Raw genomic sequence first — 26,565 nt, forward strand, 5'->3', positions numbered from 1 at the left:
AGCGCTGGCTAGTATCTGGGTACGGACGCCAAATATCCAATTTTATTTTAACCTTGGAGGCCAGTGTTTTGCCTAAATGCTTATGACTGCAGCGACAGACTTCTGTTAACACCTGATTGTACTGGGATGCGAGTTGGAACCCAGAACTAGATCAGAACTAAAACAGTCACTTGTTCCAAGCCAATCTTAAAAATTTGATCCAGACGGAAACATAGAAACATGATGGCAGATAAAGGCTCCTCCTCTCCTGAACACAGAAACAGTCTTTGTCTGTACAAAAGAATCTCCTTAGATTTACTCTTAAGCCTATCACCTATCATCCTATGCCCTCTCATTCCCACGTCTGCCTGGAAACAAGTACTAAGGAATGGATCTATGCCCGTTAAATGGTCACCTGCACAGATCCACTCACACAAGTCCTCAGAATTCAAGTGACACACATTTAGAAATGTTTTTAAATCATAAACTGGGAAGCTATACACAAAATGATCTTTGCTTCTATAGGAGGCATTTCAGTCCTCCTCCTCCTCCTCTAATATGCTTTGGTTTCGTTTTAAAAACAGAAAATAAATGATCCCCCCCACTACGAGGGCTGCAAGGAAGCCACTCCCTCCCCCAAGTAGGCAGACGTACAGAGCCTTCTGCTGCCAGGACATGTCCTTCCGTATCACAGTACGTTGCGGCTTTGCCTCCTCGGCAGCAGCGAGTGCTTCAAGTTTGTCCTTACTTGTCAAAAATTTTTCAAAGTTCAGATTCACCAAACTTTTGGAGATAATTTTCAAACCAAAATAAACCCTCTTGATTAGCTTTCGGTTCACCGCCAGCTGCACATCACAACGGTAGGTTCCTGCGCTCTTCTCAACGGCTGGGTCAAACCGGATGGTGTAATTCTTGGTCTTAAAAGGCTTGAAGAGAGCATCATCCGTGGTAATAATACCCCTGGCAACCCTCCAATTGTACAGAAGTTTTTGGTTCCCGGTGCCGAGGATAGCAGCAGTAAAGCAGCTGATTATAAACGGACTGCCTATAGCTACTGTGAACGTCTGTAACCCACATACCCAGTTGGTCAGGCAGCTCTGTCGGCGAACTTCACAGTCGGTTTTCGTTCCATTAGTTAGGACAAAGCACATCGCTTCGTACTTGTATCCGAGCCCACAGGTGACAGAACAGGTTGTGCTGTTCACCATAACCTTAGCTGTAACCGTTTTAAACTCTGCTGGAAAAGTTATGGTCTGAAAAGTCACTTTTTCGGACGTCACCAGCCAAGGAAGAGTGGAAGCCACCAACATCCTTAGGCAGATAACATCCAAGGCCCTCATGTCTCCTGCACTGTTTTCACAGCTGCATCACAACCTCTCAAGCCGGAGAATGGAAACAGGAGTCATAAAAAGGCACGTCCTTTAGCACTGCAAAGGCACACCTTTCCTGAACCTTTCCTTTGACAGAACTACTTTCCCCAACTAGATTTAGTTGCCGAGTGATGCAAAGCACAACTATTAGCAAATAAAGCACTTATGATATCACAGTGATGCCAGTTCTAGATTGGAACACATTGGCAGCATTCTTTAAAGGAATACTCCCCCCCCCCCCTATACTGAAGAGAAATGGGCAGGTCAGTTATCAGTCCTTTGGCTGCTAATCAGCTGCTAGTACAGACTCCAGTATTAGAGCAACATATTCCTGGCATGTGTTTCTTGGATCCTGAGGTGTCCAATTCTGCAAAACATTGATCAAAGTTATTTTAACTAAATCTTCCTATGCCAAACAAGCTCTAGTTTCTGAAGGACTGATCACACCTCCAGTAGTATTTTGAGGGATACCAACAAATAAGAAAAACACACACAACATAATTATGACGACGCTCAAGGCTTATATAGCTGAGCTAATTCTGTTTTATTCAGTATCTACAATTAGACAGCGATTGACAAATTCTGTACAAAACTCCGTAAAATAAAAAGGATTTCAAAAGAAACAATGTATGTACACAATAGGATAGGGGAGATTTTTTCTGCATATTACCAGCGGTGGTGCCAAGTTTAGTCTGGAGGTTTCAGCAGACAGTTTTTCCAGGCAGACGGCAGCCGTCTAAAAGTAGGGTTACTGTGAGTGGCGAGTGTCCCAGGACCTGCTTCAGAGGCCTGCTAGGTGCAGCCAATGATTTAAAATCACCTTCCCAGCACCTGCAATTAAACCGTCAGGCTGATTCAGTAAAGCCTGTCATCTGCCACACTCAGGTAAAAGGTGAGAGAATTTGCACTGGACTTCAATTTCAAAAAAGTTGAAAAACCTGGTGGTTTTCACAATAGTTCATTCGATTTTAGCTGTCGTATAGTAATTTTAAACCCACTTTCCAAAATCTTATAAGAGTAGGCTATCAGACAAATATATAATCACAAAGACAGGTACTTCAGAGAGAAACCAGGGGTCTCAAGTGCTCCCAGCCAGAAGCCCGATGTATATTACAAAGCTAGTGGCTTATTCGGGGACGTTTATACTCTCTATACCAGAATTTTATAGTTGGTTTTAACTTTTTATATACATTTTTTTATATATACTTTTTTTGTGCTCTTTTCTACATTTAGCACAGCTGAATTACTAATTACTAAAAACATAAAAAGTTAAAAACAACTATAAAATTCTGGTATAAACGGGATCGATGATAGCTCCCCGAATAAGCCACTAGCTTTGTAATATACATCGGGCTTCTGGCTGGGAGCACTTGAGACCCCTGGTTTCTCTCTGAAGTACCTGTCTTTGTGATTATATATTTGTCTGATAGCCTACTCTTATAAGATTTTTGTATAGTAATTTTAAGCAATTCAACCTACTTTTTCCATCCATCTAATCTAACCAAATTCTTTTCTTATCCCAGATTTTACTTGTTATGTTTCATTTTTTAACGAACTGTAAACTGAGTCGAGCTCCTTAGGGAGTAGATTCCGTATATAAAATGAAGATTAGATTTAGGATTAGACTTAAGGCTGACTAACTACATGGGAGCCGGTGTCAGAGATCACAGGAGATGGCATTTTACTTTAAGCGGGTAAACCACAGCATTCAAACCTTATAAAACAAGCAAATTTGTGTGTCTTTTGAATGAGTTTCTTATCTATAGTATTTTCAAAGCAGAGATTTTCTCTACATGTAGTTCAGCACCCCCTATATCTCTCCCTCCACCTTCATTTTCCAGAATGATTATTGCCCACCTGTCAGAGCAGAACCAGGGCTAGAAATACTGCAGAAACAGATGAGCCACTGGGATGGGGGAAATTACCTCAATTCTACAAGGAATTAGTAATACAGTAGAATTTCACTTAGCTGGCACCCATGGGGATTGGTGGATGCCGGATAACTGGTTTTCTGGTCGATTACAAGTGCTGTGTTAGAAACCCCAGTTCCCCCCCACCTCCCTCCCTCCCATCCCATAGCACCAGTGTGGCAGTGGTTCTGAGCCGCAAAGTCCCCCTCCCTCCCTCTCTCCAGGCCCAAAGCAGGCCTGAGCCGCAAACTACCTTGCTTCCTCCCTCCCTTACCCAAAACAGCAGTTGGCAGCGCTCGATGCATCACAGGGCTGACCATAAGCAGCCTGTTTTGAGCGCTGCCTTCTGCTGACTGGCTGCCGCTTCGGGTGAGGCAGGGAACGAGGGGGTTAACAGCTCAGGACCACCGCCTGCTTCGAGGCTTGGAGGGAGGGGGGTCTTGCAGCTTAGAACTGAAGCTGCGCTAGTGCTTCACAGTGGGAGGGGTGGGATTTGCAGCTCAGGACTGCCACTATTTCGGGTCGGGAGGGAGGTGGGGTTCATGGCTCAGGACTGCTGCCGTTTCTATTTTGGGGCTTGAGGGAGGGAGGGAGGGGGTTTGCCGCTCAGGACCGCTGCTACTGCTTTAGGGGATGTTTTTCTTTCACCAGCGATTTTTTTTTTTTGCCACTTGGGCGAGATCCTACTGTAGTTTTATTTCTCCTTTCATGTTTTCAATACAGACGGCCTTATCTGTCGATTACTAAAAAGGCAACAGGAGGGTGGGGGGAGCACTACTGCTACTGAATCTGTTTAGGGCATGTGTGTTACTATGGATGGACTGCCAAGGAGCTGGTCTGGCTTATAATTGGCAAAGGCAAGTGCAGTAACTTTCATTCTCTGACAGACAAGAGGGTTTGGGAGCAAAATGAAGTCAGCAGCTGACTCAACTACACCTCAGCCTGACCAGAGCTGCCATCACCAAATGGGTTCACTTAACATCCCCTCCGAAAATCCAGGTGTGGGACTTATGAAAATACTGTAAAAAAAATAAGATGTGATATCTTCTGGAAAGAAAGAGATATTTCACAAGGGGAAAAAAAAGCCTGGGCAGGGATTGCAGTAACATGGTTATGAGGAGAAATGGGACGACTACAAGAGTTCAGCGTTCTTTAGTCCTAAACTTTGCTTGCTCTAATGATAAACTGGAAATGGTGAGTGTGGGAATCAACATAGGAAGTGGCTGAGCTCTCGGTGCTATATCCGGTCATTCCCCAAACAGAGGGCAGGTTCCAGCTAACTAGACATGCACTGAAAACCTCAATCCTGGCCATTTCATGCATTTCCCAAACAGTACGCATCTGTAGAGAGAATCCCACAGCAGAAAGAACATGTGATTGCAGAATCTTGTGAAAACAAACACTTTGGCTAATCCATCCCTGTATACTCGGTGCAGTTTATTAATCTGTTTTTCACTGCTAAAACATATATTCATCTTTCCATCTGTAAAAGAAGCAAAGCCTGCTCCATATTACTCTACTTTTACTAAACTGCCGGTTTTGGTCATACCTGGGTCAGATCCCTATGAGTGTACTAAACCCCCATCCCCCACCCCCTCGGGAGCACCATTTGTCTGCCCAGTGACATTACACATGCAATAGAGCCAGAGCAAGACAGACCTTTTCTGAAGCTGCAAAAACTCAGAAAAGCTCAAGTCATTCAATGTTCTAGCTCCACATCTCTCCCACCCGTCACACTCTCAAATTATTCTGTCCACAAAAAATAAGAGACAGTGAAAAGGAGCTTTCAGGAGGTGGAGAAGGTTAAAGATTAGCTCTCACTGATTCTTCACATCTCACCTTCTAAAGGAATCTGTTCTGGGTCTGTGAAAACTCAAGTCAAGCTTAATTCACTCAATGTTTAGCTAAATAAAAATCCACGGGAATTATTTCACTGATTCACTAACATTAAAGGAAGAAACAGATTATGCTCAGTGACAGCTCAAGCAGTGGTGATAAGTAGGTACCAGGAGAGTCAATGGGGCATTTCCTGACACCACAAAAACTGCCATTCAATCACCCCTATGGGTCTCTTTCCCCCCTCCCCCCCAAAAAAAAGCAGGCATCTGATTTATTTGTTCCTTAAATCTGGATGGAATCCAGTAGTAATTGAAGCTCCTGACCAGGAAAAGAAGTGGCAGAATGGTCAGGGACACTAAAGTCCATTTGTCCTGCAGATTCAGCCCACGGAAAGAGAAGCACAATTACAAGAACCACAGAATCGAGAGTGAAGGTGAGTCATGAGGGACTTTTCCAAGTTCACTATAGTTTGATACATCAATGAAAGGGTTTTGGGGTTTGTTTACATCTCCATTTCAATTACTAGAATGGCTGAAGTGCTTCTTGATTGCTACAGGACCAGCCTTTTGAAGTACATGAGCCTGTTATTTCTTTAAAGCGCATGACAAACTATAAAAATAAGTTCATTTTATACAACTAGTTATTGCAAAGGGGAAAAGTGAATGACACCCCCTCAGGAAAGCACCCCCTCTCGTGACAGAACCACATCTGAGCCAAAGGATTCCAATCAGAAAGCGAGTCGGTCCTTAGCACAATCCCCATAGCACCGATACAAGTAACTCAGCTATGGTCACTTCAAACGAACATAAGAGCTTCCAAATACAGAAGTCCAGAAGGGAAGAAACTTCTTGATATTTCCTGTTCCCTAACAGACTGAAGTAGTCTTCGCCAGCCCTCCATGTGTTAAGCACCTTCTGAAGATACACGGTGGGAGTTTTTTCTATAAAAGCTTCCGAATACTAGTACAGTGTGCCTTTCGTTGATGTTTCTGCAGTTATTCCAGCCAAAGACCCTGCCTAACTGCAAACACGTGTAGCTTGAAGTATTCTGTAAGTAACATGTATAAGAGAGAGAGCCTCCCCCCATGAATTTTACGCCCTGTATAAGTTTTGCAAACCCTTACAGACCAGCACGCGCAGGTGCTAAGATTGTTTACATTTCCGTGTAATTTAAAGAATCATCTTTTAATGTTTCCCAGAGCCACTCCTGAAGGGCAGCCTGCCATCACAAGGAAGGTGAAAGGAAGAAAAGCTACCACTGGCTTCTCTCTTCTAATAGTCAGTGAAAAGATGGATAAAAAAGGCAGGACTTTAAAACAAAAAAATAAATACAATTGAAGCTTACAAAACCCTTTCCTGAAAACCAGAAGAGCTATGCCAGACAGTGGCAAGTCAACCAGGCTGCAAATCTACAACAGATAAAGGGGCCTTCATTCAGAGTCAATGTTAACATCCTGCATGCACAATCGAGGCACCCCCAATTCCATTCAAAACAAAACCACAGAGACATTAAAAACTAGAGAAAAATGTTCCTCAGCTTCACAGCAAGGGGCCAATTACATTTAGCAAAATTTGACTCCAAAAAAAGAGGTTACGTTGAAAGCAAGGGCACAGCCCCTCATTCCCCCTCAACAGACTTCCTGTGCTCTCAAAGCCTCTTCCCAAGGTGCAATCCCAGGTGTCCAACAGTGGAGAAGAGGGACAGAAAAGTCATCTTCCAGAACCTTCTTTTGACTTTAAAAATATATCATGACAACCAGAGGCGTCCACTGCTTTTAAAGGTTGACAGTCTGGAAACTGACCAAGCCACACCTTGTTCCTTTAGTCTCCAGCCCACATGGTAGAAGAGGATGTTACTAGAACAGAGGAAGAGGGGGGGGGGGGGTGTGATTGGCTATGTGTGCGCAGGAACACGCATTCATCTTCACAACAGTTCTGAGATTGCACCACCTAAAAAGACCAAAACAGATGTGGAAAAAAAAAAAAAAAAAGAGGGTCGTTAGGTGTCAGAAATGTCATCCAGCAAATTGCCCCTGTGCTGTAACAACAGTCAGTCACCCTGTTCTATAACAAAGCAGACTTTAGGAGAGGGGGGACCGAGGAGATCTCCTGCGCACAGACAAGAAAGAAGGTGAGGAAAAGAAGGGGAGGTCTCCTCCTCCCTAGGCCATTCCAAAAGCATTCTGGATTTCGAGCACCTTTCATCTCACTTTGGCTTTCTGGGTTGGGGTGGGAGGCAAGGTATTAGCTTTATAGTGCCGAGATTGTTCTGATCTTGTCTTAGGTGGAGGAGAGAAGGCAAACGGTTTCAATGACTAGAGATGGCATTTGCCGATACCCCTCCTCCCTCTTTTGCCAAATCTCATGTTTTATGGCTGTTTAATGATTTGGTGTTGATGCTCGGGATATTAGTAAAGATATCTAAATACATAGCAGTTACTTCTTCAGAGCAGACATGCATGCCAGGCACAGTGACAGCTCCTCAGGAAGGCAAAGGCAAATCTCCCTAACAGTCTGCTAAGCATCTGCCACCTAAGTGGCATCCCCCCCCCCAATCAGTCATTTGAGACTGTTTTTACCTTTTATATATTGTTTTGTGGTGGTGATAGATTTAGATGATTGTATTTTTCTGAACCCCACCTTGAGCATTTTATGAAGGTAGGGTAAATCAAAACAACCTTTGAGATACATCCTTTAGGAAACAATATACCCACATGTCGTCTTTCCCCCCCACACCCAGTACATAAGCAACAGGAGCAGAGCAGCAGTAGGTGGCATTTAAAGCAGGATCTGCATAGCAAGGCAGCAAACAGGAGGAAGGAATCAGGCCTGAACAGAAGCTGATCAGCTGCAGCAAAGGGCAAGTGACAGTCGTGATCCTGTGGCCACCACCTGGTTCTGAGCAGTGCCCATGGAAGGGAATCATTCTGTAAAAGGGGAAGCTATTGTTCCCATTTTTTAAAGGAAAATATAGGTCATATGTCAACAGCATTCTAAAAGGCAAACCTTCCTTCACTCTCAAAATCTGGATGTATAAAACAAAACCAAACTTAAAACTACCTGCAGTAATTCCATTCCTCCCAGTTAGGGAGTGGGTACATCATTATTCTCCACTAACGCATTCAAGTCCATCTGGGGGAGGAGAGGGGTCTGGGCTCCTGCCAATTCTAGTGTGATCAATGACCGTGGAAAGCTTCTCAGGACTCCCACTATGCACCATTAAGTGATCTCACTGCAACCGTGCTCGAACCCGGCAGCATCTTAACAGTGCCAAACAGTAAGCGAGCTGGGGAAAAGAGAGAGCATGCTGCTGCTGTTTAAGCAGGGTCCTTACCTGTCAGGGGCTGTCCCAGCTCCGCCTGCACTTTACCCTTCATTGCTCCTTCCAGAGGCAAACTTCGATCCCCTTTGTAGATTTTCGGTTTAAAGGGAGAGTCTCTCTCTTTACCTTTTGATCCCTTCGGCCTGCCCGTTTGCTTCTTCTTGGACTTCCCATCTCCCTTCACGCCCAGCAGGGGGTGCACTTCTGGAAAGCCAAAAGTGTTGAGTGAGTTGCCACTTGAAAGACAGATATACAGTAGTACTATTGAATAGGGTTGTACCAAATATATATATTTATTTTGGTCCAAATACATTATTCATATTCGGTCAAACAGTGATTTCAATCCAAATAATCTGGGGCTCTACTGTGCTAAATCCTACTAAAATAAACATAAACTCCGATTTATTAATTTGTCATCAATGCCCATTATTTGATTTCAATATAGTAAAACATGATATTCAGTCTAGCTCTACAATTAAATCAGGCTGTTCCTTCAGGATGCAGCAAATCCAAGGTATAAGGGAATCATGAAAATGTTGTAGCCAAAAGGGAAAATAAAGGTAGAGAAACATTTATTGATGCTACAACAAGATCATCTACACTTGTCCGTTACTCTGAACTTCTTGGCGTGGCAGGATATAAAACTGTTGAAACAAATAAATAGGGGTCTAGGAGACACTTGAAGTTACAGGGAGATACAGTAAAACCTTGGATTGCAAGTAACTTGGTTTGCAAGCGTTTTGCAAGACAAGCAAAACATTTGATTAAATTTTCACTTGATATACAAGCAATGTCTTGCAATACGAGTACATACAGTATACACACGTCACAACTGAGCCGATGGTTCTTCTCTCTGTGGCGCTGCAAGTGTAGTGACTGTTCTAAACAAGCAAAGAACACACGTCACATTATCACAACTGAGCCGATGCTTCTTCTCTCTCTAATACTGCAGGAGTGTAGTGACTGTTCTAAATGAGCGAGGCCTTGCAATACAATACATACAGTATACATGCGTCACATCATCACAACTGAGCCGATGGCTCTTCTCTCTCTGACGTTGCAGGAGTGTACTGACTGGTCTAGATGAGCGAGGTCTTGCAATACAAGTATGTATAGTATTTTGTATTAAAGTTTTGGGGTTGTGGAATGAATCGACCGAGTTTCCATTATTTCCTATGGGGAAATTTGCTTTGATATACAAATGCTTTGGATTACAAGCATGCTTCTGGAACGAATTATGCTCGCAAACCAAGGTTTTACTGTACTTTTAAAACCAATAGGAGGAAAATTTTTTTTCACTCAGAGAATAATTGCCAGAGGTTGTGATAAGAGCGGATAGTGTAGCTGGTTTTAAAAAAGGTTTGGATAAGTTCCTGGAGGAAAAGTTCATAGTGTGGTATTGAGATAGACATGGGGGAAACCACTGCTTGGAATGTTGTTACTATTTGGGTTACTAGATTGGCCACCGTGAAGACGGGATACTAGCCTAGATGGACCATTGGTCTGACCCAGTAAGGCTATTCTTCTGTTCTTAAATAATGGAAACAAAACCAGCAAGTCCTAAATAGGAAAAGAATAAAGTTTGCAAAGAGCGTCACTGCTAGTCAGAAATGTGTCACTGAGAACGCTGTGGTAGAAACGATCAGGCCTTCCAGCAGCCTACATACTCACCGTCCACAGGCACTCCTTGCAACTCCACAATTGTGGTTTTTGGTTTCTTCTTTAGTGGCTGAGAGCCATCGGACAGGGCCTGCCGCTTTTTCTCTGAACCTGTCCCATCTTCACCAATGGACATCTGCACAGTGTCAGGAGGTGGCCCATATGGGTTCTCTTCGGGGTCTTCCACCTCTGGAGCAATAGGTAGGTAAAGCAAGGCCTTGAAGTCTTCCAGCTCCTCATCACTGTGTGAAGACGGAGGGTTGATTTGGGTTTCAGTATGCAGTTTCTCATTCCTCTGGTACAACGAGAACTCACAGCACATCAATAAAATTTCATACTTTAGATTACGGTAACAACAACAACAAAAAAACACAAGTACTCAACAAAACAGGAGAAGACCCACTCTGCCTTGTGTAGAAGAGGAGAAAGACAGTCCTCTTAGCTTTTACAGTTTCCTTGGCAACACGTCACAAAGGCTGAGTCCTGTTATTTAGCTTGTGTGCTTATTAAAAACTCATCCCTTACCTGCTACAAAAAGCTGCTATGGGATCCACGCTGGTTACATCCACCTCCTCATCTTCGGCTGCATCTGCACCTGCAGACCAGATAGAAAGAATTTAAAAGCAGAAAAAGTCCCAGTACATCTGCCTCACCTAGCTATTGCTCTTCTTTGTTACAGAAGCATTTGTAAAATCCTGTAGCCACAAGCACCAAGTGCCAGAAACCTTTGGTCCCTTTCAGCTGAGGCATGAGGGCTACCAAGAAAGAAGAGTTTACTACCCCAGTAGTCTGTGTTTGCCCATCCTCTCTCCAACCCAGCTCACTGCAAACGCAGCCATTTCAGGCTTCACCCACTGGAAGTGACACGGTTTAATTTTGCAGTGCATGCCAAGATCACATGCTAAAAGGACTGCACGCTTGTTAGTGTGTTAAGATAGTTAGCAAGATTTTACTCTACCCCCTCCCCAGTTCTTATACGTCTCTCCTCCTCCTCCCCATTAATTTTGGGAAAACAGGAAGGTCTACTTGTGGATGTTTTTCTAAAAACGAGCACAAAAAGGTAAGATAGTAACCAGGGTCAGCGCAGCAACATCCCCTCGACTCAGCATCTACTCCCCAGTTCTCCTGGCGCCTACCTTATCCCATTGAATCCGCTGCGCCATGCTGAAAAGTCTTGAGAAGCCTGCGACGAGACCTTCCTTTAGCCGACGAGCCCCTCCTTGATGTAACTTCCGGTTTCATGAAGTTAGAAATTACATCAAGGAGGGACTCGGCTGAAGGAAAGCCTGGAGCAGGCCTCCAAAGATTTTTCAGCGTGGTGGCGTTTTTCCCTTTAGGAGCCAGCTGTGCCAATGAAAAATCTTCAGAGGCCTGCTCCAAGGCCTTCCTTCTGCCGAACAGTCCCTCCCTGATGTATCTACCGGTTTTGTGGTAGACAACAAAAAGGCAGAAAAAAAATTATTTTTTATTTTGCAATTAGACTATATCAGATTTGAAATATGTATTCTGCTAGAGCTAGTGTTAGACATAACTGGGGACTGCAAAGCCCACGCTGTGCTTCTTTACCTTCCAGCTGCTTTAGGGCTCTCTCTGAACAGGGGGTAGTTGCACTTCCCTAGAATTATTCCTGTCATGATTTTTCTATGTAGCATTCTGTAGTACCAATTTGACTTGTTTTCTCAATAGTGGAGGGGATATTTGTGAGGGGGATGAGAGGGGAGACGGGATTTGTTGATCCTTGCTCTGTATTATTTGTGATTTATAAAATGGCAATTGTACAGACTATAATGCAGATGGGATCAGATGGTTTGTAGGGATGGTATGGGGACCGAGCTTGTGGGGAGAGGACAGGGACGGAGACTGAGCTGGCGGGGACGGGGACAATTTTTTTCCCTGCGTCATTCTCTAACTGGAGCCAACCATTTCCAGCCCGCTTGTTTTCTTTTTATGCGTGCTTTTGTTTCTCGCTCTCTCTCTCTCTTTTTTTTTTTTTTTTATTAACAGAAGGAAATTGCATTTCATATGGCCCAAAGCGCAAATGCTGACTCCATAGTCCTGCCTCAACTACTATCTGCTGGAAACCGAAACATACCAGCTGGATTTGAACTGCACAGGTTCAAACCTGTAGTTCTCAAATGCCACCTGCTGGTAAACAAGCATAAAACATGTGTCTGGACAGGTCTAGAAGGATGAAAAGGAATGCTAAAACTTGAAACTTTCATTACCCCATACAATACAGTTCCTCTACTTTTCCTTTGCCTTGCACTGTAGTGTCTGAAATATAAAAAGCTCTTGGTGCATTGAAAAGCAACCAGTAGTTCTCTTAGGATTACCTGTCTGCTCTGGCTCGCTTTTGTCCTCATCTTCTATATCAAATTCAGACTCTCTCTCCTCATACTCCACATTCTCATCCAGTTCCTTGAAGTCAGGAGCAAAGGCACTCCAGTTTTCCTGCACCATAAGGATGAAATATTTTACACAGAGAAGAGAAAGAACTGGCACAAAGAAGCCCTTCTGAAAAACAGGGGAGGCACTAGATCTTGCAGCTTCCCTGGCAGCCACAGCCCTTGCACTCTAGCCAGAGCACAATTTAAGGTGTATGTGGGACTGAAAAAGAAGTCCAGATCTAGCTCCTCTTCTCATTAGACGGTGCCATATGCAGAAAACCCCGATTGATTTTACTTCCTGTAATACCCCAATTTTCATTGCTAAGGGCCCCCAGATGTAATAACCCCTTGTATGGTACACCATTCCCCACATCAGGGTTACTCAAATGTTTTGAGGGAGGGGTCCAAAAAACTCCAGCTGTCAAACCCAGGGTTGTCTCCTCTCTCTTCTCATTGATCCCCCAAACATAGATCCTTATTCTCTCCTTTGCTTACTACACACTCAGTTATATTTCCCAGTTCAGATCTCCCTCATACATACATACATTCTCTTGCTCTCACTACTCACTCCCCATAACTCATGTGCTCTCTTCCCTTCTACCCCCCAAACGTACATCTCCACTCTTGGGTTCCTTCCTTTACACACACACAAATCTATTCCCACCATAACTCATTAATTACTTCTCTATCTTCTCAGCCCCTATGCACTCTGTCTCCTCTCTCTGCTCCATACATACACTATTGCTCTTTTCTCTTGCTGCTCCTCCCCATCTGTGCTTTGACAGGCAATTGACAGCCCCAGTGATTCAAGCAGACAGGCTAGATGCTGGGCCTCCCTTGGTTATGTCCTGTCGGTGCTTGCTTAAAATCATCTGTCATGATACAGAAGCCTGCGAGCTGCTGGATGGACCAGGGGAGGAGGGATGAGATGTCAACATTTCTGGTCATGGTATCGGGGCCAAGAAAAAGAAACTGGCAACCCCTGCAGTCCACACGGGAAGGCTCAGCAACTACCATTTGAGTAGTCCTGGTTTAAAACCTACCACTTGATTCTGTGCCCATATGGACACCACGCCACTGGAAATGGAAGCTATGATAGGTCGGACAGGATGCCACTGGAATAAGAGAAGAGAGCAGAACATAAGAAGAATGTCAGTCTAAGTCTAGATAACGTTGATTCGTTCTGAGGAGAATTCTACAGAATTCTATCACACACACAACATTGCTCTAAAGTTAACATGCCGTGCTCACAGCTACATCCAAAAGCAGCTCCCCTCGGGTTCCATGCAGGATTTTCACCAGGTTACCAATGCTCTTCTCCCAGATGTATAGCGCATGCTGTCGTGCTGATCCTGCTACAATATACTCGCCATCGCCAGAGAAGCAGCACTTCTTCCATGGAGTCCTACAAATACAGACAACAGCAAGGCTTCTATTCAAGGCCCCTAGACAGCACCATAAAAGGGACCTCCAGAAACAAAAAGAATCCCCATCAGGGCCAAAGAACTAGGAGGGAAGGGGGGAGGGACCAATCCACCTAAATTTGACACTCCCCCCACAGCCCCAACCAGCAGCCAAAAAGGAGCCCTGGGAAAGAAGCAGAGAAGTTAGGAGCCAGAATAAAATACTGCTGATCCTCCCCTCTCGCCCCCTAACTAGGAATCCTCAGGCCTACCACTTCTACCACCTGCTGGGAGACTGAGAAGTACTGACTCTGGGAGGGACTGCACAGCTAACTTATAGGCTCTCCCTGAATTCTCTAGTTCTCAGTTTCCACCCACCTGCTGGTAGGCCTGCATAACCCATCCATCTAGGCTGGTCTGGAGGGACACCAAGGAAAGGAAGGTTTCGAGGGACATCGCAACAGTACGTGTACAAGTGTGTAAGAAATATAGTAGGCAAACTGGGTGTGTACAAGGGATGCAGTTAAGGCACAATGACAAGGACATCTTGCTCATACCTGTTCACCAGATCCTGCAGTTTCTGCATAGGTTCTGGCTCGCCATCTCTCCCACAAGTCAGGATTTCCCGTCCATCATAAACGCGAATGATTCTGTCTGCTGTGTTTATCAAAAAGCAACTGTAATGACAAAGAATAGGTCACAAAAAAAAAAAAAAAAAGTAGAGATTAATTGTACATTGGTTTTTCACAAACATGCACCTATGGAGGAGTGGCCTAGTGGTCAGAGCAGCTGCCTCAGCACCCTGAGGTTGTGAGTTCAATTCTCATCGAGGGTCCTGGGCTCACTGCCCCATGTAAACCTCTTTGATTGTGTAAACCACACAGGAAAAGCAGTAGATCAAGTCCCCGCCCCCTTCTAAAGGAAATCTGATTTGGTCTCAGCTGATGTCTTACAAATCACTCGCCTCTGCTCTGCTCATGATTAGAGTTAAAATGAGGGAATTATTCACCTCAAGCCAGGGCAGTTGTGGCAGAACTGTGTATTTCCAGGACTGGAATAAGAGGTGGTGCTGCTCAGCAGGAGTGAGATACACTGACGCAGTTACATGTTGGGGGGGGGGAGGGTTCTCAGTACTGGAATACATTGTGTGTGTGTGTGTGGGGGGGGGGGTCTTCATATTGGAATAGCAGGAGGTGCTGGAGAGCTACTGAGCCCAACATGTTTAAGCTCACCTTCCTTTGCGTGCAAATTCTATAGATTTAATAGCTGTGGTATTACTTGTCCCAGTTGTTACTCGGAAGGACGCAACCAGCTCCTGATAATCTGTTTTTAAAACCAAAATCTGCAAAGAAAAGAAGCAGAAAACAATCAGGAATTCTGTTACGTCCCTTCCGGATTCCATACTCCAGGTGTTCAATCCCTTCACTTAATCAGGTGGCTTGCTCCGATGCCATTTTTGGGACCCAAGTGTTGTAGGCAGGCTCTTCTGTCCCTTCCTAGACACTGCCATTGCTTTGGTACATCACCTAGCATAATGAATCCGGAAGAATGGAAAATGAGGGTTTTACCTTTCATAATCTTCTTTCTGTTAGTCCCTGTAGGATTCCATACGACCCGCCTTCTCTGTACAAGCTCCGCTGTTTCGAAATCACCTGCATTTCTTTCTGACTCGGCTGTTCTCCTTACAGGATTCAGGATCTTCCAGCAAGTTGACAGATCCTGGGGGCAGTTCGTTCTTCTGTGAGTATTCATCTTGCTGATGGCTGTTTCATGTGGCTGCTCATTGCACATAGCAGGTTAGTTCTACATTGTTCCTCAATGTCTTTTCTGTATTGCATTTTGCCTGATTTTATATTTTGCAGAACTGCTCTTAACAGGGAGGTTCCCCCATGCCCCCTTATTTGTCATGGATTGGTTCCGGTATGGTTGCTTGGCTTTGGGACTGAACTGTAGGGGGCTCTAACTCACTCTATAAGATAGGAGGAGAACATGTTCAGAAAAGTGTTTAGATTTCTGCAACTCCTGGATTGCGGGAAGGGATTGAACACCTATAATATGGGATCCTACAGGGACTAACAGAAAGAAGATTATCGACGGTAAAAACCTAATCTTCCAATCTCTCGTCATAAAGATTCATTGTGCAGAACATGAGGTTTCATGTGGCCAAAGCATTTTAGCGTTCATATCAGGAAAATAAATACAATCAGACTCTTCATCTGAAACAAACTAGTATCAGAAATCTGAAATGCAACTAAACTATAAATAAGAGACTGTAAAGCTTGTCTAAAAATGTTAAAAGTGGCCGGCATTACATTGCTCGTTGTTCTTAGTCCCAAAAAAGAAAGGACACTCCACACCACGGCAAGACCTTACCTTTCCCTTGGCATTGCCTGTGTAGATATACTCCCCCCGCCGATCAAATGATGCCACCACATTGAGGTCAGAATCATCGTCCACAGGCAAAACTACATGCTTGGAATCCGACAGTGTCAGCATCACAGGGGCAGATTTCATAGGACACACAAGTACTCTGTTCCTGTTGCAAAACAAAGGGTGGGGGAGAAAGGAGGAGGGGAAAAAAAAAAAAAAAGAGGACTGCATCATTTAGTCTTCCTCAAAAAGACAAAGCCTGAACTAGAAAGCTGAAGCCAAAACTATGTAGCACAATAAGAACTGTAAATAAAGGAAGAGTGAACTACAGTGCAATAAGAACATAAGAATTTCCACTGCTGGGTCAGACCTGTGGTCCATCATGCCCAGCAGTCCGCTCACGCGGCGGCTCTCTGGTCCAAGACCAGCACCCTGAGACTAGCCCCACCAGCGCACGTTCTTGTTCAGCAGAAACTTGTCCTACTTTGTCTTGAATCCTTGGAGGGTGTTTTCCCCTATAACAGCCTCTGGAAGGGCGTTCCAGCTTTTTACCACTCTCTGGGTGAAGAAGAACTTCCTTACGTTTGTACGGAATCTATCCCCTTTCAACTTTAGAGAGTTCCCTCTCATTCTCCCTACCTTGGAGAGGGTGAACAACCTGTTCTTATCTACTAAGTCTATCCCCTTCAGTACCTTGAATGTTTCGATCATGTCCCCTCTCAATCTCCTCTGTTCGAGGGAGAAGAGGCCCAGTTTCTCTAATCTTTTGCTGTACGGTAGCTCCTCCAGCCCCTTTCCTAGTGTTGGAGTTCCTTTCGGACGGGTATCCCTATTTTTAAATTATTGTACCCCACTTTTATGGTGTTCCCTAAGTGGTTTATCAAAATAAAAGTAAACTGAACCAGAGACAAACTTCTATTTTTATAACAGCACTATAAAACAATATATTTTAAAGAAATATTAGTAAAACTGTACAACTAAGCCCGAGTTCTGTTAGCACTTATCTTTTACTTCAAGTAGATACACTTACTGGTCTCTGGGGTGGAACTGGACTTTGAGAATCGGAGAGGGGAAGCGGAATCTCTGATCACAATCTCCGGACAGGACATCCCACAGTGAGACAATGTTATCTGTGGATGCACTCACCAGCTTGTGGCCATCTCGACTCCAACTGCAAGAAGATGCAGTTTAGACAGTGATGTAGCAGAAAGAATCATGCACACAAATCCTCTCTCAGTACTAATGTTGAGTGATTCCATCCCAGCAGTGACTTCCCTCATTGCATAGAAAAGGATCTGGGGGATCCGCAAGTTGATATAATGGCTTTAGACCTCATCCAGAAACAATTTCACAGTGATAAGCTGCAACATGGGTAATCCGTGGTTTAAATATTTAAATCACACTCGCAAAATTCAGGGCGTTAAATACAACATTTCTGTGATTCATATACTCCAGCCCTATAGTCACAGATCAATCTACTTTAAATTAATACATAATACAATTATAAATATGTAATGTGAAGTACTTAAACCCACAACCAAAAGTGCTTAGTGTTTAACAAAGCAAGGGACAGAGCAGTCATGGCACTCGCTGTCCCAACCGCCACCAGATGGTACTATATCTAATGAATCAAACACAATAAATAAATTCAACTTATCTAAATATCCATGGTAATGTGGCAGTAGCTCTGTTTTTTCGGCACATCCTTGTGCAGATTAAAGTGAAACCAACTACCGAAGTTGCTCTCATCAAGCCGGCCTCCCGACTCGAGTTAGCAAACCAGCGTCTCACCATCAGCGTCATGTAGCAGAAGATGAAGCATTTAATTAAGGAAAATAGAGTCGGGGGGGGGGGGGGCACTTGATGAGAGCTTACCAGGGTTAAGTACATAATTTCCTTTTCCAGTGCAATAGGCGAGACTTTCTTGACAATTGGGACATACCAAAGCAGTTCTTAAAGGCTGGAGCAAACTAACTGTGCCAGCCCATAAATCAAAGGACCCAAAGGCAGATCCTGTCTCACAGTCACATCCCATCCATAAAACTTGCCAAAAGGGTACAAAGAGGACCCCATGGCTGCCATGCAGATCTCCTTAGGGAGAACAAACTAGCTTCGGACCACGAAGAAGCCAGTCCTCGAAGAATACGTTTAATGGACAGAGAAGACTGCATTCCGGACACAATACAGGCTGAGATCCAGAACAGGCCTCCAATCATCGTAGCCATTCTCTGGCACTATGAAGTACATAGAGTATCTGCCTGAGCCTGAGAGGGTGGGCAGCCCTGGCTCTACAGCCCAGCTTTACAACCGGAATATCCAGTAAGCGTTGTATAGTGGTTCACACCTTGAGCGCTTTGGCCAGTCGACCTGCGGGAAAGTTCACAAACCAATCCATCAGAGGCCAATTGTAGTCCAATTGTAAAATGTCCAAGACCGGCAAGGCCACCTCGTGTGCTCTCATTAAGGAAAACGCTTACAAAGTGGTGATGAGGTGGTACTATACACCGGAACGTCTTCACCGTATGTATCCAGGTGTTTCAGCCTTGTGTTGGAGATGTGGGATGGACTTGGGGACATTTTTGCATATCTGGTGGGCCTGTCCCGTCATACAGCCTTTCTGGCGGCAGGTGGTGGGGTGTTTATCACAATTGTTACAAATATTATTGCCTTTTTCTCCGCAGGGGTGCTTGCTAGGCCTTTACAATGTATGTTTATATTCATGGCAAACTAAGATCCGACGTTGGGGCCTGGCGGCGGCTAAATGTTTGATAGCTGCTCGTTGGAAACAGGGGCAGGCGCCCACCCAATTGGAATGGACTGTTAAACTCCAGTTTATTTGTAATATGGAACTGTCTATTGCAAAGCGTCACGGTTATTATTATACTTATACCCGGACTTGGACACGAATCCTTGATAAAATTACATCTTTGTCTTGAGCTTTTTTCTGTGGGGGGGGGGGGTTGAGGACCGAGGGGGCTCTCCTGAAGAACCAACTGGGGGCCCTCTTTGCTGGAGGTGAAGCTTGGGGGTGGGGGGGAGGGATTTGTGGAGTTATGGTTGTTGCTGGGTATCAGGGGCTTGACTGTATAGGTGGGGGTTCTTCTGTGATTTGTACATTTATTGTGGTGCTCTCTGTTTGATGGCTGTATGTTATGTTGTCCATGATATTCATGGTATGTTTGTATATTCTCAAAACTTTTCAATAAACATTTATTGATAAAAAAAAAAAAAATGTCCAAGACCCACCGGTCGGACGAAATAGGAGCCCAGGCCGGCAAGAAAACAGAGACTGCCCCCTATCTGTAGAGTGGCATTCTTTGGCCTGGCATCATTGCACCTTTTGCACAGAACGGGAGGCAGATGGCTGAGTTCGCCAGTAGCCAAAATACCGCTGCCAGGAGCTCAGGGAAATCTCTGAGACGTGGCAGTCGTATACGGGCGAGATCGCCTGTAGCCACTAAAATTAAAGCATCCAAAACCTCTAGCGTAGGGGTGTCCAACCTTTTGGCTTCCCTGGGGCCGCACAAATGCTGCAGCAAGACAGAGGAGGGAGCCGGCAAGATGGTAAACACCTGGGGGCAGCAGAGGAAAACACTGCATCGCCCTCGATCAGGGGCTACACAAAATACTTCAAGGGGCCGCAGGTTGGACACCCCTGCTCTAGCGGTTCTGAGACTGCCACCACAGAATTCAGGAGGTCATCCAGGCCCTTGCCAAACTAAAACTGCCCCTGAACACAAAGTCTAGCCAAAGGAGCCTTGGTAGTGCAATCACCAGCCCTTTGTCTGAACCAGAGCATCCTGCAAGAGAAATGGAGTACGCTGGCACCTTCAAAACACTGAAATTCAGACAGCGCCTCCCCTCCCCTGTGGTCCACCTCTCAGGCTGCGATAGCCTTTACCCACTGTGAGCTATGCTGGAAATGTGCTGCAGCCTGCCACAGCTCTCTTACGGTGGCTGGAATCTGAGCACCACTGCCTCATGCTGGGAACGCCTCCTTGATACTGATCTTCGGGTTACCAGTCAGACTCCATGCCTGACTGCACCTCCAACCTTGCGGACTGATGCACGCGCTCAAGAATGGACAGAGGTGTGAAACATAGCCAGCACCCTGTGAGACACCGCCAAACTTCGTCTGACAGTAGGAGCAGCGGGGATGGCCTGAACTCCTTAGAAGCAGATGCAGAATGGCTGACAGGTACCCACTAGGATTGGCCTGTCAGCTGCAGACCAAAGTCTGTGTGTTTTCCACGCAGGCAGAGTGGAAGTATCACTCCGAGCACAAGAAAATCCGAAAAAAGGGATGAAAAATACTGAATAAAATAATAAAAAGGAGAGAGCAGAACAAACTAGAGGTGGATCCAGAGAGCACAGTGAAGTAAAGCAGTCACAGAAAAAATCCGGATTGGATTCCTCCTACATATGGCACCAGGCCACTGGTACACAACCCACTTGTCTAGAATGTCTCACCTATTGCACTGGAAAATTGCTTTCCAGTCTAAGTTCAAGAAACATGCTATCCCACAGCACACCTACATCAATTGTACAGGTTCACAACAGAGCTACCAAACTTCACAGACTTTCAAGCCAGTCCTGGGCTTGAACAGAATTCCAATGCAGGGAAGTACCGTGTTTCCCTGAAAATAAGCCCTAGCATGATTTTTAAAGATGCTCCTAATATAAGCCCTACGTTAAGATCAACCCCTGAAGCCCCCCCCCCCGAATGTCCCCAACTCCATCCATGACACTAGTGCTGCCCAATTCACCAAAAAAATTGTGCTCGTCGATTCAGCGACCCCCCCATCCCGGTGAGACCTGACATACCTCTGCTCTGAAGCCTGCTAAAGCAGCGGCAGTGCTCTGAACCGGCTGCTTTGCAGTCTTCCCCGGTTGCAGTCTTCCCCGTCGGGCCTTCTCTCTGCTGCATCATTCATAACATCATCAGTGATGCAGCAGAGGGAAGGACCTGTGGGGACGACCGCAAAGCAGCCTGTTCAGAGCGCTTCCGCCGCTGCTATTTTTGGAGGCCTCAGAAGTACGCTATGTCAGTCTCACGGTGGGAGGTTTGGTGGGGTTCTGCTGCACAGGTGGGAAGGAGGGATAGAAAGATGCTGCACATGGGGGAGGGATGAGAGGAGGGGAAAGATGCTGCACATGGGGGGGGAGAAAAGAGGAATAATTGGGGAGGAGAGGAAGGGAGATGATTGTTAAACTAAAACTAAACTAAAGCTTAACTTTATATATCGGGTCGTCAACCTAAGGAAGCTTGACTCGGTTTACAGCAATTGCATAAAAACTAAAGAAAGTTTACAATGATTAAATAAAAACTAAAGAAAGTAATAGCAAAAGATTCAGAGAGATGTTTGGCAAAAAGAAAAGTTTTTAGAAGTTTGCGGAAAGATTGGAAAGAACTGTTGTACATGGAAAAAAAAAAAAAAAGACATCCCCCCCAATAAGCCCTAATGAGTTTTTTGGAGCAAAAATTAATTTAAGACCCAGTCTTATTTTCAGGAAAACAGAATCTCTAATTCTACCTCTTAAAATCAGTGTAGGAGAGATCCCAAAACACATCAGGATAGGACTGTGAAGTCCACTGGCTTAAAATTTCCCTCCTAGGACTACCCTGGCAACTGTATCTAGCAATGTCCTTTTGGTAGGTCTAAGTCATGTGCTGGAGCATACTAACAGCCCATTTATCAAGTTGCACTAGAATTTTAAGTGCAGGCCGGTGTGGTAAATGCTGATAGAATTCCTATGAGCGCTGGAGTACTTACCTCGCTGGCCCACGCTAAAAATCTCTAGTGCAACTTGATAAGAGAGAATATTTTGTTTGTTTGTTTAATCACTAGGTAATTTGGACCCATTCTTCTCAACCCCCCCCCCCCCTCACACACACATATGAACTCTTTGAACTTTGCATTAAGACTTTTTTCTTTTAAAAGCCCGACTCCTTCCACCACCTAACTATCCAGAGTTATAGATCTTTGTCTCTTACTTTCATTTACTTGTTTAAAGTCATAAAGCAGGGATTGAGCAACATGCCAGAAGGGAAGAATCGAGGCTTCACAGACAAGAAAAGAAATGCTGGTACAGAATTCAGACACTGCTGATAGATTTGCTGTAGTACCCGTTTCCACCAAACTGAAAACATAGATCTAGATTACAAGAGGACCACACACACAAAACCAGAACGTCAACCCTACAAGTATCCATCAAAAAAAGTCAGAGTAGATTAAAAAGATGACTCTTCTCCTGGATGAATATCTCCAAAACTGTTTTATCACCACAACTGTACATAAAAAATGTATTCACAAACCCAACATGGAACCATGTCTTGGCATCACCATGCCTACCTCAGGGGTAAACACAAAGCTGTTAGACTACAGTCATTGATTGTACCAAACCAAGGTTGCAATTGAAACACTGAAGAGACCCAACATTGTTTCTGAGATTTCATATGACTTATGTCTTTGATTTTGGTGTGGAGAATGCATACTTCAGTCTACTTCCAAACAACTCCTTGTAATCAGCCTGATGTACCTTCTGTGTGTGAATTCCTGCTGCTAGCCCTCCCCTATGCATTTTTCGCAATCAGCGACTGTATGTTCTAATAGCTTAGAAGATTCTTTGTACTTACCCCTGAGAAAGGCACAGTGATTCTGAAAAATGGTTCCATGTTGGGCTTGTGAATATATGAATTTCATATACAATTGTGATAATAAAACAGTTTTGGAGATATCCGTCCAGGAGAAGAGTCATCTTTTCACCCTACTCTGACTTTTACATTCAAGAGGTTCAGGCAGCTCCAAGAAAGAAACTAGATAATATTAGTATAAACATAGTATATAGCGAAAAATCCTTACCATAAAGAACAGACAGGATGGATATGTGCACTAATTATTTTGGCAATTCCCCTGGTTAAGAAATCCCAAATGACTATGCGGCCATCGTTACAACCCACAGCAAGTAATGTGCCCCATCTGTTAAAGGTACAAGTCAAAGCCATGCTAATACAGTCCAGTGTGCCATCAGCCTCCTGATAAAGGAAACACAAATTTAGGATCAAAGGAAAGCCAGTTCATGCTTCTGGGCTGCAGACAGCAACATTATTATGATAAAAACAAATACACAAAATAAGTTACCAATTCAAAAAGTTCCCTCAATAATAAATTATGAGATTATCATGGAAGCTATGGCTAGACATCAAAACAAACTACTAGAGATTGACACGGTGACAAAATTCATCACAGTTCCCGTCCCCGCGGATAACCGCGGGAAATAATCCCATGTCATTTTCTAGTGTCTATTTCAACCTCAGTCCTTCTACACCAACATTCTTCAAAGCAAAGCTGAGGGTCAGTGGTTGTGGCCATATATACTCTGATTCTTCCCTCTTTCCTTAAAGAATGACATGAAGATGGTTTCACGTGGGGACGGGAACGGTGATGAATTTTGTCACCGTGTCATTCTCTACAAACTACTTACACAAATCGTAAATATGAATGAACGTCATCTTTGATCCAAGACTGAATTAAACTTAGACAAGTGCTGTATGAATCCAAAAATGATCAGCAAAGAAAACAGCAAATGTTGAGCTCTTAAGGACTATATACAGTGCCAATACAGGAATATTAGAGTAATTACGATGGAGTGCATCTGACTTACCTCGGGGTAGTTTTGTCCAAAGGACTCTGCAATAAATGAAAAACAAAAATCTGTATTAAACTTACAGATTAGGGTTTTTTTTAATTTTGTAACTAATAGGTCTTCTAGCTCTGGCAGAATTAGTGCTGGGATCCTGGTGTCATGAGCTTGTTCTACAACTGGGGAATGCATCCCCATTTCAGCAGACATTTCACTTCATTCTTGCCTTGGCTACTGCAGGACATTCCTTGTTGATAGTACAGTAGAAGCTCCATTAACTGGCACCCTTGGGAATTGATAGATGCCGGATGTCGTTTCTGGTTGTTTAAGAGTTACTATTAAAAATAACCCTAGCTAATGTTATACCCCATACTAGGATTACACTTCTCCCTCCGTATTTGCGGTTTCGATTATTTGTGGTTATTAGCTTGCTGACTCTTCCCACCATGTTATTCGCGGTTTCACAATGATTTTGAATCGAAAACAGAGAAATAACATATGAAAAAGTTATTTGCGGGTCTGTGAATCCCCTATCACCTCGAATACAGAGGGAGAAGTGTGCCCCATGGCTCCAGAAAAAGAAGGTCGGATTGAGACATCTGGGTTTTGCTTCTACTGAAAAGAATGGTAGCAAGGAGGTCAGATAGAGACATTTGAAAGCAATGGAAGTAAAAGCCGGATGTCTCAATCCGGCCTCCTTTTTCTGGAGCCCTATGGAATATACTATGCCATCACACTCACTATAAATGGGAGTATCAAATTTATATTTCCAAATTCTCTAACAATCAAAATTTCTTCAAAAAGATAATTTCTAATTTGAAATGCTATAAAAAATGTTTTCTAAATAATTAACAGTGCTCAGTGAAAGCCAAGAACTACAAGATATGCGAGCACAGGACTCGACCAGTTCAGGCTTAAATACGTCCTTGCACTATTAATTATTTAGAAAACATTTTAATAGTATTTCAAATTAGATATACTCTGCCATACCATCAACCGTTCCAGACATGCGTTGGGCAAAGCGTGGGCCAGGTTGACATTTCAATGAGTGCAGAAATGGATTTGATTTCAAGCCTAAGAGCATTTCTTTGTCTGGTTAACAGAGAGTGTAGATCAGAGGTGTCAAAGTCCCTCCTTGAGTTGGGCTTTCAGGATTTCCCCAATGAATATGCATGAGATCTCTTGGCATGATCTGCTTTCACTGTATACTAATAGATCTCATGCATATTCATTGGGGAAATCCTGAAATCCCAACTCAGGAGGGACTGACACCCCTGCCTTAGAGAAACATGTAGTGCAGGGGTGAAAAAGTCCCTCCTCGAGTTGGGCTTTCAGGATTTCCCCAATGAATATGCATGTGATCTATGTGCATGCACTGCTTTCAATGCATATTCATTGGGGAAATTCTGAAAACTCGACTGGATTGCGGCCCTCAAGGAGGGACTTTGAGATCCCTGCACTGCTTTCACTGTATGCTAATAGATCTCATGCATATTCATTGGGGAAATCCTGAAAACCCGACTGGAGGAGGGATTTTGAGACCCCTGCTCTGTCAAAGTCCCTCCTCGAGTCGGGTTTTAAGGATTTCCTCCCAATGAATATGCATGAGATGTCTTGGCATGCACTGCTTTCACTGTATGCTAATAGATCTCATGCATATTCATACTGGATTGCGGCCCTCGAGGAGAGACTTGGGCACCCCCGGCCTACTGCGAGTCCCTTTCAGAGCAGCCTCACGGGGGCCGCCCATTGCACGCGGGCAATGGCAGGTCTCCCCCTCCCCCCCTACTACAAATCCCAGCGTGCACTGAGGTAACCCCAGGCTGGAACTGAGCCCGCGGAGAGCAGCGTCAGGCGCCCACCGAGGAGGGGGAGGGGCGGAGCGCGCGGTTCCCGGTCCCCGTCGCGAGCTCACCGAGCAGCTCCAGATTCATAGCTGCGACCCCTCCGCTCGGCCGCCGCCGCCACAGGGCTCGCGCCTAACAACGAGGGAGGCCCCGCCGGGGGCTGCCCCGCTTCCCGCCTGACTCGGGGGCGCTCGCCGCGACGGGCCGGTCGGGGGCCTCTGGGAGCCGGGCCGCCTTCGCTTGCCGGGCAGCGCCGGGAGGACACCCGCGGCGACGAGGTCGGGGGAGCAGGCGAGCGCGAGGCGCCCGAGCGAGTTGACGCGCTGCGCGAGAGGCTGCGGCGGCGTGTGCGCAGGCGTGGCTTTTGCGAGGGCGGCGCGCGGCGGGGGAGGGGAGGAGTCGGGCTTCGTCACCACTTTGCAAACGGCGGTGTTCATTTGGGCGCTGAGCGCTCTTAAGTAGCGCTTAAGTAAGCGTCGATTTGCAATGCTAGGGCAAAGCTATAAATCGAAAACTGTAAATCGGATCTAGCCCGAATCGGTCAATTGGAAGGATTGTAGCCGAATGCCTTGGCTAAAAGGCAGAGGGATATTTGAATCCTTGGAGCCCCTTTACATAATAGTACGTTTAGAAATCAAACGACTGAAGCAAGCAACACAGAAGGCAGCTATTGTTCATTGAAAACACTACTGTATCACTTGACCAGCCTTTCTGACTTACCAGTCTGTCTTAAATTTCACACAAAGGAGCATAAGACCCTCTGGCAAGAGAGATCTCTTAAAGTATTTATGTAATATGGTTAATCCAACACCCCCCCCCCCCCCCCCCGAAAGTGG

General features: G+C 44.8%; 2 protein-coding genes across 8 annotated transcripts; both read right to left on the bottom strand.

Moving 5' to 3' along the window:
* Positions 1–512: 512 nt before the first annotated feature.
* TMEM81 (transmembrane protein 81) lies at positions 513–1,319 on the bottom strand. The gene has a single exon (XM_033918630.1). The coding sequence runs from the start codon at positions 1,317–1,319 to the stop codon at positions 513–515; it is 807 nt and encodes a 268-aa protein (XP_033774521.1).
* Positions 1,320–1,850: 531 nt separating this feature from the next.
* On the bottom strand, positions 1,851–26,150 carry RBBP5 (RB binding protein 5, histone lysine methyltransferase complex subunit). 7 transcript variants are annotated; one of them, XM_033918132.1, is made up of 14 exons: positions 25,798–26,150; positions 23,904–23,929; positions 23,102–23,274; positions 17,269–17,409; positions 16,242–16,404; positions 15,101–15,210; positions 14,426–14,545; positions 13,708–13,870; positions 13,509–13,580; positions 12,412–12,529; positions 10,604–10,673; positions 10,091–10,392; positions 8,432–8,623; positions 1,851–2,180 (listed from the first exon to the last, which is right to left on the bottom strand). In XM_033918132.1, the coding sequence occupies exons 1-14, from the start codon at positions 25,814–25,816 to the stop codon at positions 2,131–2,133; spliced, it is 1,719 nt and encodes a 572-aa protein (XP_033774023.1). In that variant the 5' UTR covers positions 25,817–26,150; the 3' UTR covers positions 1,851–2,130. The 7 variants fall into 7 exon arrangements, with proteins under 7 accessions (XP_033774023.1, XP_033774024.1, XP_033774026.1 ...); XM_033918133.1 differs by having other exon boundaries at positions 13,717–13,870; positions 25,798–26,148; XM_033918135.1 differs by having other exon boundaries at positions 10,091–10,320; positions 25,798–26,147.
* Between the last annotated feature and the right edge of the window lie 415 nt (positions 26,151–26,565).

This window comes from Geotrypetes seraphini, chromosome 13 (genome assembly GCF_902459505.1).
Source record: "Geotrypetes seraphini chromosome 13, aGeoSer1.1, whole genome shotgun sequence".
In the NCBI taxonomy this organism is placed as follows: Eukaryota; Metazoa; Chordata; class Amphibia; order Gymnophiona; family Dermophiidae; genus Geotrypetes; species Geotrypetes seraphini.

Coding starts and splice junctions, on each gene's coding strand:
- TMEM81 (XM_033918630.1), bottom strand. CDS start 1,319: ATGAGGGCCTTGGATGTTATCTGCCTAAGGATGTTGGTGGCTTCCACT.
- RBBP5 (XM_033918132.1), bottom strand. Junction 8,624..10,090: donor GCAAGGAGTGCCTGTGGACG/GTGAGTATGTAG, acceptor TTGGCTTTCCAG/AAGTGCACCCCCTGCTGGGC. Junction 2,181..8,431: donor GCTGGGACAGCCCCTGACAG/GTAAGGACCCTG, acceptor GTTTAATTGCAG/GTGCTGGGAAGGTGATTTTA.